Below are 13,675 nucleotides of genomic sequence, written 5' to 3' on the forward strand. Positions count from 1 at the left end.
GCCAGTGAAGAAAGCAAGATAGGAAGAAAATTAATCCATTTGAGATGTGGTGCTGGAGAAAAGTGCTTAGGATACCATGGACAGCTAAAAAGACAGACAAATGGGTCCTAGAACAGATCAAGCCTGAAACCTCCCTGGAAGCCAAGATAACTAAATACTGTCATACTTTGGCCACATAATGAAAATGTATGGCTCATTAGAAAAGACAGTGATGCTAGGGAAGGTAGAGGGCAGTAGAAAGAGAGGAAGACCACATGCCAGATGGATAGACTCAATCAGGGAGACCAGGGCCTCATTCACACTGGTGGCATTGCTCTGGAACGAACTGGTCAAATTCGGGGGGCTCCCTCCCGAATCTCTCTGGAAGCAAGTGCTGACTACCAATCAGGGGCATTTTAACACAAATGCCCTCTTGAAGAATTCGGGTTTAAGGTGAAGGTACCTGGCTGTCAATCAAAGTTAGTTCCGCGATGGCAGAACTGATAGGGGCATCAGAAGTGTTCTTTCCATCCCTCCCTTTTTTTTAAAGGACCAGGCACCACTTGTCAAATTTAAAAACCTCTGGGGTGTGTGTGTGTTGTGGGCATTTGGGTCAGTGTTGTAGATTAGGATCTGCCCTTGGCCCCATTTTCAACCCCAAAATGAAAGCTAGTGCCATCTCTGTAGCCTGTATCCTACTCCCTTGGCACCCCAGAATGCCTCATACACAGGTAATAATAATAATAATAACAACAACAACAACATTAATTCCTCACCTCGGAATGCCAAAAAAGATGCAGGTTTTTTTGGCTTTCCCTAGGCTACCCCTGAATTCCTTAGAGACAGTAGCAAAAGCTGTATCAGTTTGCCAAGTTGCAAGAATACATTCGAATTGTAATATTCAGCATTGCAGCAGTCATTCCAAAGGAAAAAATAGGCTACCCCTGAAGACAGTAGCAACAGCTGTATCAATTTGCCAAGTTGCAAGAATACATTCGAATTCTAAGGGGCCATTCATTCTCATTGCAGCTGTCATTCCAAAGGAAAAAATATGCGCATTTTTTGCCAAAAATAATTTAAAAAAAAATAAAATCCAAACGAAAAAGGTCTCTGCCAGATAGCAGAGGCATCCCTTGCTGTAGCGCCCTGACCTGCCCTGCACTGACCCTTGCTCCTGCTCACGATCTAGCTATATATCAATATATATCAATATATATCAATATATATATATATATATAGCTATATTTCTATAGCTATATTTTTTTTGTCAAAAATAATTTTTAAAAAATACACATCAAAGGGAAATTATCAGAAATAGAAGAGGCTGCTTCTGCTGTTGCTGGATTTCCCTACATGCCCCAGCGTAGCCCCGCAACCCAATTCCCCCTGGAAATCCTCTTTTTTTCAGCTCTTTCCTCCTCCTCCTCCTCCTCCTCCTCCTCCCTCCTCCCTTCTGATGATGGGAGGGAATGCCCTGCCCTTTGCCCACCCTCTGACCTAAATCCCTCCCTCAATTTGCCCCGGTCATGATCGGGCGCAAGTTCATATTCCACAGAACCGGGGTTTCTCAAAAGAAACGCTATTTGCGCCGATTTCTTTTAACCCGCTCTAAGGGGCATTTGCCACGGAACGGGTGTGCAAGCCTCTGATTCGCTTGTGGGGGATTCGGGGTGAATATGAACTTCACGTGGAAGAATTGGTTTGAAAACCGGTTTTTTTCGTAGTCTGAATGGCCCCCAGGTAGAGAATAAGAGGATTAGAGATGTCTCATTCACAGGTTCACCGTGAGTCGAGATCGACTTGAAAGCAGCTGACAACAACAGCGAAGTCATGAAAAGTTGTGCAGGCTTTACACACAATATTTAATGTGAGTTTTGTTATACCCAATCAGGGCATCAGCCCACTCATCTACACTGAGTGGCAGCAGCTCTCCAGAATTTCAGAAAGTGTCTTTCCCATATATATTGGAGATGGCAATTGAATCTGGAACCTTTGGGCTCAAAGCATGTCTTCTGCCACTGTGCAAGAGCCTCTTCTCTCATCATTTGGTATTTGATGATACCAAAGTATCGAGTTGGTAAGACAAAAAGGAATAGCAAAGCATGTTAAATGGATTTCTCAACTGGAGGAATGGCAAATAGGGTTCAGTATAATGAAAATGAAAAGTCATGCACATTAAAACAAGAAATCCCAATGTTATAAATGTGAAGTGATGGGCTCTGAAGTGGCAACAACTGTTGTGTTACAATCTGGAACTAAAATGGTTTAACAGGCATTGTTTGAACTTCATGTGCACAAGATATTCAGCACTATAAACATTAAAATACGAAGTTTAAAAAAATTCCCAAAACAGCCACTTATTTGTTATAAACATTTACCCCCTTTTCCTATGATATCCCTAATTAAGTTGCAAACCACTGCCTACAAGTCACACAGGTAAGTTAAGAGTGTATGTAGAGAGATCTTGTAGCACCTTTGAGACTAACTGAAAGAAAGAAGTTGGCAGCATGAGCTTTTGTAGACTCAACATTAGGAGGAACTTTCTGACAGTAAGGGCTGTTTGACAGTGGAACACTCTTCCTCGGAGTGTAGTGGTGTCTCCTTCCCTGGAGGTCTTTAAACAGAGGCTAGATGGCCATCTGTCAGGTATGCTTTGATTCTGATTTCCTGCATGGCACCTGAGAACACACAACCTTTTCAGTGGCTGTCCTCAGGCTCTGGAACTCCCTTAGACTGGCACCCTCCCTACTTTCTTTTTGCAGACAAGTGAAGACTTTTCTACTGAGAAGGCATTTGATGAGTAATGATAGAAGGCCTATCTTACACAATACACTGGGTATAGCTGATTGCTGTGCTGGTGTGCATGTTTTAATTTATATTTTAATCTGGTTTTAATATTTTCAGATTCTTTACTTTTTTAATGTTTGTATTTTGTGGATTTTTAGCTATGTTTTTTAATTGTTGTAAGCCACATTGAGTCCCAATCTAGGGAAAAGGTGGGGCAAAAACAAATATAAAAAGTAGTAATTGTGCAAAGCAACAATCAAGGCTTAAATAACTCAAGCCATTAACTTTTCTCAGAATGCCATTAAATCCTTTAATATAAAATGGAAAACAGTATGCCTCTTCTGCAATTCTGCCTAGAGAAGGCTGTTCATTTAAACTCAGAGGCTAAGTAAAGCAAAACAACTTTAGTCAGAGAAGCAAAAGGCCAGTGGTAAGGCACAAGAAGCTGGAGTGAACCATATGCTTGGACAGGAGAAACTATGGAACAACTATTACCCAGATGAAATAAATGTAAGACTGGTGGGGGGGAAAGCCTGTTTGTCAAAAAGGCATGGGAGAAGCAGAAAATGTGGAAAATCCTTTCGACCTTGCTGCAAAATACTATACATGCCATAAAGTCAACAGTGCTCCTTGCCCTGAGAACACTTCCCACAGTGAAGCACTGTGATAGCAACATTGCGTTATGGGGATGTTTTTCCACAGCAAGGAGTTGGGATTGAACTGGAGCATCAGTTTCTAGGACAATAACCCTAAACATGCAGCCGAAGTAACGGGACTGGTTAAATAGCAATAGCAAGTACATTTCTATATATACTGCTTATCAGTGCACTTAAGCACTCCCTAAGTGGTTTACAAAGTGTAAGCTAATTGCCCCCAATAATCTGGGTACTCATTTTAGTGATCTCAGAAGGATGCAAGCCTGTGTCGAGCTTGAGCCCTTTTGCTGGTATTGAACTCCCCTCATGATTTGTGAGTGAGTGGCTGCAGTACAGGCATTTAACCACTGCACCACCAGCTGAGGCAAAGGTTCTTACCCTTTCGTTGTCCAGCAGCTTTGGACTTCAGTTCCCAGAAATACCAACCAGCATGACTGTTCATGAGAAGGATTTTGGAAGTTGGTCAAAAACATCTGAAGAACTAAAGGATGAGAACCCTTCAACAGAGACTTGCTCCAAAAGACCTGCAGCTGTAATTGCTACGAAAGGTGTTTTTACTCAGGATGTGTTAATACTTATGCAAGAAACAATTGCCAATTTGGTATTGTTTGCTTAACTTTTTTGCCACAATAAAAATATTTTGTACCCTCATTGTAGAATATTCTGTATACATCAAGGGGCAACAATATTACATCCATTTCAATTCCAAGTTGCAAGAAGATGTGGAAAAAATAGCAGGGTGAAATGCGATGGAATTTGCTAACATGAGATGCAGTGATGACCAGCAGGTTGGATAGCTTTAAAAGGGAAGTGATAAATTCTGGACACTAAGGTCATCAGTTAGTCATTATTGGTTGTATTTTACCTCCAGTCTGTGTTAGCCTTGCTGGGAGCATGAGTGGGTGGGTGGTGTAACACTCCTGTCCTGCTGGAGGATTTCCCATAGGCAACTGGTTAACCACTGTGGGAATAGAAGGCTGAACCAGACTGTATTGGATGGGCCTTGCTCTGGTCTAGCAGGGCTCTTCCTTTCTTTTGTACTGTTGTACACTGACAAACAGTACCTCTGTAGTATTTCAGATGGGACTCTTTCCCATCTAGGAGATGCCAGGGAGCACAAAGCTATGCCATCTTACTAAGGTGTTCCCCGACAATCTACTTCCATTTTGAACTTTATGTGCAGCTTTAACAGACTGGAGAAGCCACCAGAGACAATGTACAAACATTAGGCAGTTGCTAGCAGGTAAGTTATGTCAGGACAGTCATTTTCCAGCTATATCCCAGGAACTGCTAAGCATAATTCCGTCTTGCACACTCAGTCACTGAATTTTGGGTAACAGCTGAAACAGGGATACTGTACTAACAATAAAGAGGAAGATATCTGAAGTACCAAAAGGGGGAGAGAATAAAGATCCCAAGAGAATAAAAAAAACCCAAACAAAGCCCTCCAAACCCCATCCACTGCAGTGTGCGCTTAAAAGCCTCAAAATGTTGTCTGCTATTTTTAAAAAAATGGAAATTGGAGAAAAATATCCTGCTTGAACACCATACAGTGGAGTATCTTGGAGGCGGCCTTGCTTGTGACTAGTACCCAGAAGAGAGGAACTCCTGCAACATTTTGTTGTGGGTCTACAACTTGGAATCCTATATTAAATGAGTTGCAGACAATTGACATATGATAGAATCTGCCCCCTCTACATATCAACATTTGAAACATCACAATCCAGGAAAGAGAATGTATGCCTGTACAATGAGAACCGTGCTATTTGCTTGAAATTTCCCTTGAACTGTAAAGTTGTCTTCTGAGGCTCAGCATCAATTTCTACTAGTTGACTGAAATGAAGCTTACGTCTGGCTATATCAGGGAAGGAGATTTATAACCCATTACAAATGTATCTGGGGCCCGTTACAGACAGGCATATAGTATATATGTATATAGTATAGCAGAGCGCGCCCTAACCCTAATGCGCGCTCTGCGCGTACAAAATGGCAGCGCCCTATATAGACGGTGGCCGCCTTGACGTATCAGACGCATAGCGTCCGCACATCGTGCACCTTGCGGCGCCTCTTCCGCAACCCAGGAAGAAGCGCCATTTTGGCGCTTCGTTGCTGCGCTCAGGAACTGCGCGGTTTGGCTGCTGCGGTTCCCGGCTGCAGCAACCGGCGCAAGACCGCCCTTTTTGGGCAGTCTGTAACGCGCCTAAGATTCAATCCCACAATAAATAACACTTAAATGTGGGTACTATGTGGTTTCAGCATTAATTTCAGAACTGCCTACAGGATTTCCAGATGAAGGGGGCAATCCAGTTTTCAATGGTAGACCATATATTTTGGATATAGAGTATCTTAAGTTCAGTCTTGACAACTTGTTAAAAGAACTAGGTAGTGGAACCAAGTGATGGAATTGCCTTGTCTGACACTCTATTTTCTAGTTTTCTAGAGTAGGCCCCGCGGATCTGGAACAGCCTTCCAGAGGAGCTCCGTCTCATGACCTCTTTGGAAACATTTAAAAAGAGATTGAAAACCGTACTCTTTTGCCAAGCGTTTCCCCCCGAGGAGTGATGTCTACATGACCAATATGCCTGCCGATAATGATATTCTGTCTTACCCCTGGATGTTGGATGCTGTTGGATTGCTGTATTTTACTGATGTTTGTATAGATGTACCATTTTGGGTTTTTATAGTGTATTGTATTGCATTGCATGTATTGATTTTAGTAGTCTGTAACCCCGCTTCGATCCTTTGGGAGAGGCGGGGAAACACAAATATATTATTATTATTATTATTATTATTATTATTATTTTGTTGTCAACGTGGACAATCAAGAAGCAAGCATCATACTGCTAACACTGAAACATATCAATTAAATCCATTGTTAAATGGTGATTCATTAATGTAAATCCCATTCAGTGGGTGTGCTCAGATATAAATCAAATAAATGCTTAAGTTGAGACTACAACAGGAGTAAGACCAGAAAGTCTGATCTGTTTTGTAAGAATACTTCCTAGATTCCTATAAACAACTTGTAGTGCACTTTTCCCAACATGATATGCTATGGCAAGGCCATTGTGTGGTTCTCTGGACTAGAAGCAAATTCTATCCCCAGTCTCTCAGTGGCTATACCCTTGTTGTTTTCTTCAAGATGCTGTGGGAGGTAAATATTGTGGCATTATCTACACATGAGTACTGCCATGCTGAAGTCATTTTGGAACTGATTGTTTAAATCTATGGAATTACCTCATTAGTACAAGAGACTCTCCCAAAGAAATACTTGCAACAGCTCCCTTTCCTTAGACCTGCTAACTGGTTCTTCGTTAATCGGTCTGACAGCAGTGATTATGTGCATCTTATTATTTTTCACAATACTTCCTCCATTAAGCATAACCATAGAATTTCTATGATCCATAAGCTCTAGAATCAACAGTCTCCAAAAGCATCTAGTTATATATACATAAGACAAAAGTTCCACTAGTTAATCTGCTATATAGAAATCATTCAGTTTTATATTTTGAATTATTCCAAAACTGATATTACAATATTGTAAACAGAAGATAGGTTTTAGCATATAAATTCAAATACATACCAAGTTCATATCAGTTTTTTATGGCAAACTGTCAAATACAATACAGACTGTACCATTTACAACAGAGTTGGTAAAACTCACAACAGTTCTAAAAACCTTATAGCAGACTCCTGGGCTTGAGGCTTGATATGATAGTCACTCCTCATTTTCTTGCCTGATAGAACCCTGGCAGATACTGGATCAAGATGCTAGAAATTGATTTTTCTTCTTTAACTGGAAAACTGAAATAGTTTGATTTTTCATCTGTGCTTTAATGCTCACAGCTGTATTTTATGTTCAGGGTTACTGGATTCAGCAATAGACACCTTTCACACAAGTGAAAAGCATTTCAAATATAGTACCTGTTATTTTATGGTGATCAGGGTGAAGGGAATGTTCCCAAAGCCATTCTTCTAGCAACAATGCATTTTTGCTCCACTGAACTGAAGAAAAGTAACTTCTTGTGGATCAGCACTAGTATAAAATGCATTTATGCTTGGCAGCCCATTTCACAACATGAAATTAGTAAGGAATATTAACCTCCATTTTCAAATTAATTCTGCATTTAAAAATATCTTCCAAAGCTACAAGGTTAGCAAAATAAATTAAAATGAGTTATCAGGAGTGAAAGGGTCTAACAGAGTAACGTCAGTGTTCTCCTTGTTAAATCTAGCTGATGCACTCTGAATGTAGTTCAAGTGAACTTTCCCACTGTATATTCCAAACAGCAAGGCTCAGATACAGCCACAAAGTTAAAGGCTGAATGCCATCACAAGTACCTCTCTGGAAAGTTAGGGACGTGCAGCACAATGCTATACATCTTTATGGGGAAGCCATGTCCCTTTCAATTCAACAGGTCTTACTCTTAAGCATATGTAAAATTAGCCTTACTGTCAATAGCCAAAAGAGCAGACCAGTAGTTTAGCTTTCTGCTTAAGTACTATATGGTTACTTCATATGGACTGTCTAATGATTCACAAATTGAATATTTGAATATTAGAATAATTAAATCAGATGCTTAAAGAAATCCACACAATGCACTTCAGTTTTGAATACAGTGCTCATGATCTAATGCTTTGCCAACATAATTGTCAAAATCTATGAATAAATTACATCACACCTTTCTGCACTTAAATTCTCATTGCTGCTTAGACATCTTCCCTATGTTAGCAGGAATTGGGGGCAGGACAGCAAATTCTACACAATTTTTATTGCAATCATACAAGGGTAGGTACGCCAAGGGTGAAATACAACAAATACTATGATGCAATTTTACATTTATTAAACTACAGTTCAAAGCACAAATTTACACATTCTAAATACACTAAACATAGCTAATGAAGTCACACTTGTTTCCCACTGACATTTCATATATCTGGGGGAAAGACAACTTTACAAGACTTTCTAACAGAAATCCTTAGTATAAAAACTGTACTTGTATGTAAACTGTTTAACAGAGAACCCAAGTGATGGGTTTCCATCTCAACTAAGTCATCCATTTTGTTGCATATTTTATTTAAATGCTGAGGGATTGAAATATTTGACATGTTTAAATCTGTATATTATTTAACCCTTACTCCCCCAGAGAAATGTAGTTGTAAGCTGGTTTTGCCTGGTCCCAAATGATTTCAAGTTTTAATAATTCATTCAAGATTGTTCCATTTTTCTTCCAAACTGGAATGTTGTGACCAGACAAGACTACAGACGTGCAACTGCAAGGCTAAATGAATCACTAATGCCTGTTTAAGCTGCAATAGAAAATCTGTCTTCAGGGCTCAGCTGAATGCATGAAGGCACAAAGAAGAAATTCTTCATCAGTGTCTCAGAGGTGAATCCAGCATCTTGCATCTCACACCTGGAAAACACACAGATAGATGCTCAGGTAAAATAGTGGAAGAAATCAGAAGAAATGTAATTATCCCAAGTAATTTTGGCTTGTCAAACGACTGCAGTTATTTATACTTCCTGTTTCTACTTTCTAGACTATTCTGATTTCTACAAACCAATATTTCCAATTAGGAAAATTATGCTGCCTGATTTTAATTCTGTTCTAATCTTTGTGCTTTCAATATTAAGAGGAAAAACTAGAGTAAAAGATTTATGTATTCAAGAATTTGAGGGAAAACGGAATTTTGATTATTGAACTTTATTTAAAAATTCATCACTCTACAAAGACTGTGATAAAAATGAACCCACTGATACAAGTCAATCCATTTCTTTCACACTTGCCCTTTTTCACTTACTATCAGACCACTGCCTCACAAACAGCAACTCTGTTAAAGCCAACATCAAACAACTATGCTACTGCTTTCAGTAGGTAGTCATGGGGTATGAATTGGTGTGTGATTTAAAAAGACGTTGTAAAAGCTACTCAAAGTCTGTTGAGACGTCAGCCAATTTACGCAAAATAATATCTAAACATACAGCTTCTACAAGACATGTGTTTAAACATGTGCATCCTGTGAAATAAGTCAAGATGGGAAATATTTACATGTTCAGGATGAACTAGTGAGATTCAGATTAATGGCAAATGTACAGTAGTTTACCCATATCAAAATCTAGCATTCTAACCACTGAAACAACTTATGTATAGATATATACATACACACATACAAACATTTTATCTTTTGTCTATATCCATGGTGGCGAACCTGTGGCACGTGTGCCCTCTGTAGCATGTGAAGCCATTTTGGAGAGCACCCAGACATATGGGAGGTGTGGGGAAGAGGAGGGACAGGTGCGTGTCTGCTCCTCTTCTTCCCCCTGCCCTCCCAGGCCTTCAGCTGTCTCTCCAGAGACAGCTAAAGGCGGGGGGGGGGGGGGGAGGAACAAGACCCACCTCCTGAAGGCAAAAGTCCCCCCCCCCAAGAAGTCCTGTCCCCCTTGGAAGTTCAGCCCTGGCACCAGATAACACCTTTGAGTTTGGGCACTTGGTCCCTAAAAGGTTTGCCATCACTGGTCTATATCCTTACTTAGATGTAAGTTACATTATTATTCAAAGCAATAAATGTAAGATCTCATCCACAATCTAGGCTAATTGTGGAAATATAATAAAATACAAACTTACCAGTTGCCAATTGACATTATGTAGTAAACAGGTGGCCTTTGGAAGTCATTAAAAGCAGATCGTTCACCCAAAGTACCAGAACCCATATTGTCAAAGAGTAGCCAGTCTCCAACATTCAGCTCAGGGAGAAGACAGCTTTCCACAATTTGATCAAGCTCATCACAGGATGGACCCAAAAGGCTGCTTGCAAATAAAGGCTCATCTTCCTTGTATTTCTACACAAAAGCAATTGTTACACTTAAATTTCAGTGTGTATATTTTTCATTCATCACAGACAAGCATTATTAACTTAAGTGGCAACTCTTGGACCACTTGAAAGAGCCCAAACACTATCAAAAAGTAATACAAGTAAATTGTTTGAGGATTTTGTCCTACAGCATATAAGGGCGGTCTCACCTTGTGAACCTCTGGAACAGTAGTCAAATTGTCAGACAATTTGCTTGCAAAAGAACCATAAACACCATCATTCACATAGTACATGAAGACTTGGTCATCACTTTCGGCTTGCTCTGCTATTTTAAAAAAAAATACATTTTAATAGCAGTTTCACAGTAAATTTCAATGTATAGTTTTCTCTTTGAAAGTTTAGAAAGTTTATTAGGAAATCATGGACTTAAAGAGAAAACATTGTAAAGAACTATAGGAGACACAACTTGAACCAAATATATGAAGGATCATTTAAGCCTGATCACTTGGCAATACTTTAAATAAAAAGTAAAATATCCTGTCAGTCTGACATGCATGTCAGCATTGCTATTTTTAGCAAATCAGCTCAGACTACATTTTAAAATTATAATCGTACAACAAGAGAGGGAACATGTGGCTTTCCAGATGTTGGTATTGCAACTCCTAAAAAACCACTAGTGCTGAATGACAGGGACTATATATCTGGACAATCATACTCTGCTCATTCCTGTCCTACAGGCAAGATACTGTAATCTAAATCAGCCTGTTTCTATGGGAATAGAGGTACAACCTAGTACAGAGAAATATTCCAAAAGAGGGCAGACTAAATATATACGTACAACTGATCGGTGGCATCCCTAGGTTTGGTATCATCTGGTGCGGTCACTCACAGGGAGACAATTTATGGGGTGGGACGTCCAGTGTGCACAGGAGTGTGAGCTCATGGCCAGAGATGCTGCGTGCGCCCCCAGGGAGGGCTGGAGAAGCCCCATGTGTCCCTAGGGAGCAGGCCCCCAGCCATGGGGAGCCTCATAAACCAGACCTGCAGCTGCGGGGGACCAGCCAGAAGTCACCCCCTTTTCTGGGGTGTCACCTAACACAGTCCGCACCTCCCGAGTGACGCTACTGCAACTGATCTTGGTAGTAGCTGCCAAATAACAAGCTCCCAGCTTCCTAACCAAAACAAACTCTCTTCCTACCCGCCACAGTGAATTAGCTTTTCAAAAATTATCTCTATAGTTTGCCTTTACCCTTAAAATCTTACTTGTTTTAGTATTTTAATGTAAACTGCTTTGTGAGGGTCACCTGGACAGGGCTAGTTATTTAAATGCTAAACTTAAACATTTTTGAGCCACCTAAACTAGGAAACAAACTATTTAATGAGGGACTTAATTTCAGGCAAGGATCTTCAGCAAAAATTGGATCTGAAACCTGTGCTGACATAACATGCAGATGGTTTTGCTTACTTTTGAAAAGAGGCTCAGCAGATTGAACAGCTTTCTTTGCAATGATGTTAACTGCAAGAGTAAATGCAGATGAAACATAATAGCATCCAGCCTCTGCGATTACATTTACACCAGATTCTTCAGGAAAGTATGTATCAAGCAAAGGGCTGACAACATGATTAACCTAGAAGATAAAAAGGAGACATTTAAATATTTCCTGAAGAGTATGGCACCTATAATTTATAAATTCTCTTCAAATTTTAAGTTTGTTCTTAGATTAATTCTTGGCGGCTAAAAAATAAGAAAAGACACCACTACCTTTATGGAAAATAAGAATATCAGAGATGATTAGACAAAATGGCTGTATATTGTCTTCAGTTTGAAATGCAGTATACCTTTAAATATCAGCTGATAGGGAGCATAAGCAAGAGAGTGTGATTTGTGTCTTTTCCGCTGGCAGCCTTCCAGTAAATCGCTGGTTGGCCACTGTGGGACGAGAATGTTATGCTAGATAGGCATTTAGTGTGATGCAGCATGTTCTTAGCAATAATATAGGCTTCCCTACCTAGTTCATCTCCCTGTTTACTGTGGCTTACGTTACTCTGTCCACCAATTCTTTTCTTAAATTTAATGAGAAGAATTAAATTAAAAATAATTAAAATTAAATTCTTCTTTCAAGAAGAAGAGCCCTCCCTCTATGCCAACTGTCATCATCAGGCCTGGGAGCGAGTGAAAAAGACAGGCCTAGCTGTGAATTACTGTGACTTATGTCACTCTGTTTTATCTTATTTTATTGTATTCTCTGTGTGTGTGTGTGTGTGTGTGTGTGTGTGTGTGTGTGTGTGTGTGTATATATATATATATATATATATATATATATATTTGCTGTAACCCTCCCAGATTCCTTGTGATTGGGCAGGCCATAAATATATTATTATTATTATTATTATTATTATTATTATTATTATTATTATTATTATTAATAATAATATAGGCATCAGCTTTCATATTTAAGCTGTTCCCCAAACCTCCAAACCAGGTAACTCAATCCTATTAAAAATAGTCTTATTTTTAATATCCTCCTAGGCTGCATCCACACCAGAAATAATCCAGTTTCACACCATTTTTACTGCCATGGCTCAATGCTATGGAATGGTGGGAAGTGTAGTTTTGTGAAACAGTCTTCTCTGTGAGAGAGCTCTGCTGTCACAACAAACTACAATTCCCAGAATTCAATAGCATAGAGCCATGGCAGTTAAAGTGCTTTGAGATGGAGTTGGGAGGTCTGAATCTTCTGCTGATGAGGGTAACAAGTGGCAAAAATGGAGGAGCAGAGGTGGCATTGATAAGTCTGCTTGTAGGGGCATCAAAAATTGAGACAACAAATTAAGGCAATTAGATCAGTGGTACTTCTGGTCAGGAAGGACAGGTGGCAAATAGGAAGGACAAAATGATAATGCTTTGGTAACAGTAGCACTTGCAGTGGCCATTTCAGGACTAGGGAATTCGGGGGAGGGGAGACAAATTGCCCATCTGTTGTGCACCCTTAATTTAAAACGGGTTTCTACAAAGCATACTTAACAGATTTTTTATTTCTCATTTGGAGTGAACTAGAGGAATCACAGAATTATAGAGTTGACTGGGACTCCACTGGCCATTCCTAAGGAAGACAATGGGTGCTGAAAGATAAGCACATCAGCCAAGGCATGTTCATGCAACATTAAGGCACAGCTTAGCATTATCTCTGAGCTTGTCCAATGCATAAGTACTCTTCATACTTTTAGTTATATCAGGTGCTTTTCTAGTTTTCAAACTGGGAACATAGAGAACCTAAATTAAGTCTTTCCTTTTATTAATTTATTAAGATATTTATATCTTGTCCTTTACCTAAAGATCTTAGGGCAGCATACAATGAAATTAACTTGACTATCTTAAAAAACTGTAAACAATAAAATGATTTTAAACTGCTAAAAAGACATTAAACAATTTAACA

At 39.6% G+C, this 13,675-nt stretch overlaps 1 protein-coding gene across 4 annotated transcripts in view; it reads right to left on the reverse strand.

Annotated features, from left to right (window-relative positions):
* Window positions 1-6,905: 6,905 nt before the first annotated feature.
* The window catches only part of AZIN1 (antizyme inhibitor 1), a 34,077-nt gene continuing 27,307 nt past the window's right edge, over window positions 6,906-13,675 (reverse strand). For 3 of the 4 annotated variants that reach the window (XM_089517752.1, XM_089517751.1, XM_089517753.1), the window contains exons 9-12: window positions 11,704-11,866; window positions 10,448-10,563; window positions 10,052-10,266; window positions 6,906-8,839 (exon numbers count right to left, since the gene is read on the reverse strand). In XM_089517752.1, the coding sequence (XP_089373878.1) occupies window positions 8,728-8,839; window positions 10,052-10,266; window positions 10,448-10,563; window positions 11,704-11,866 (606 nt within the window). In that variant the 3' untranslated portion in view covers window positions 6,906-8,727. The remainder of the gene's footprint in view (window positions 8,840-10,051; window positions 10,267-10,447; window positions 10,564-11,703; window positions 11,867-13,675) is intronic. The other variant, XM_089517754.1, reaches the window with a different exon arrangement.

This window comes from Sceloporus occidentalis, unplaced genomic scaffold (genome assembly GCF_023333645.1).
Source record: "Sceloporus occidentalis isolate IW3139 unplaced genomic scaffold, rSceOcc1.0.p SCAF_3, whole genome shotgun sequence".
Lineage (NCBI taxonomy): Eukaryota > Metazoa > Chordata > Lepidosauria > Squamata > Phrynosomatidae > Sceloporus > Sceloporus occidentalis.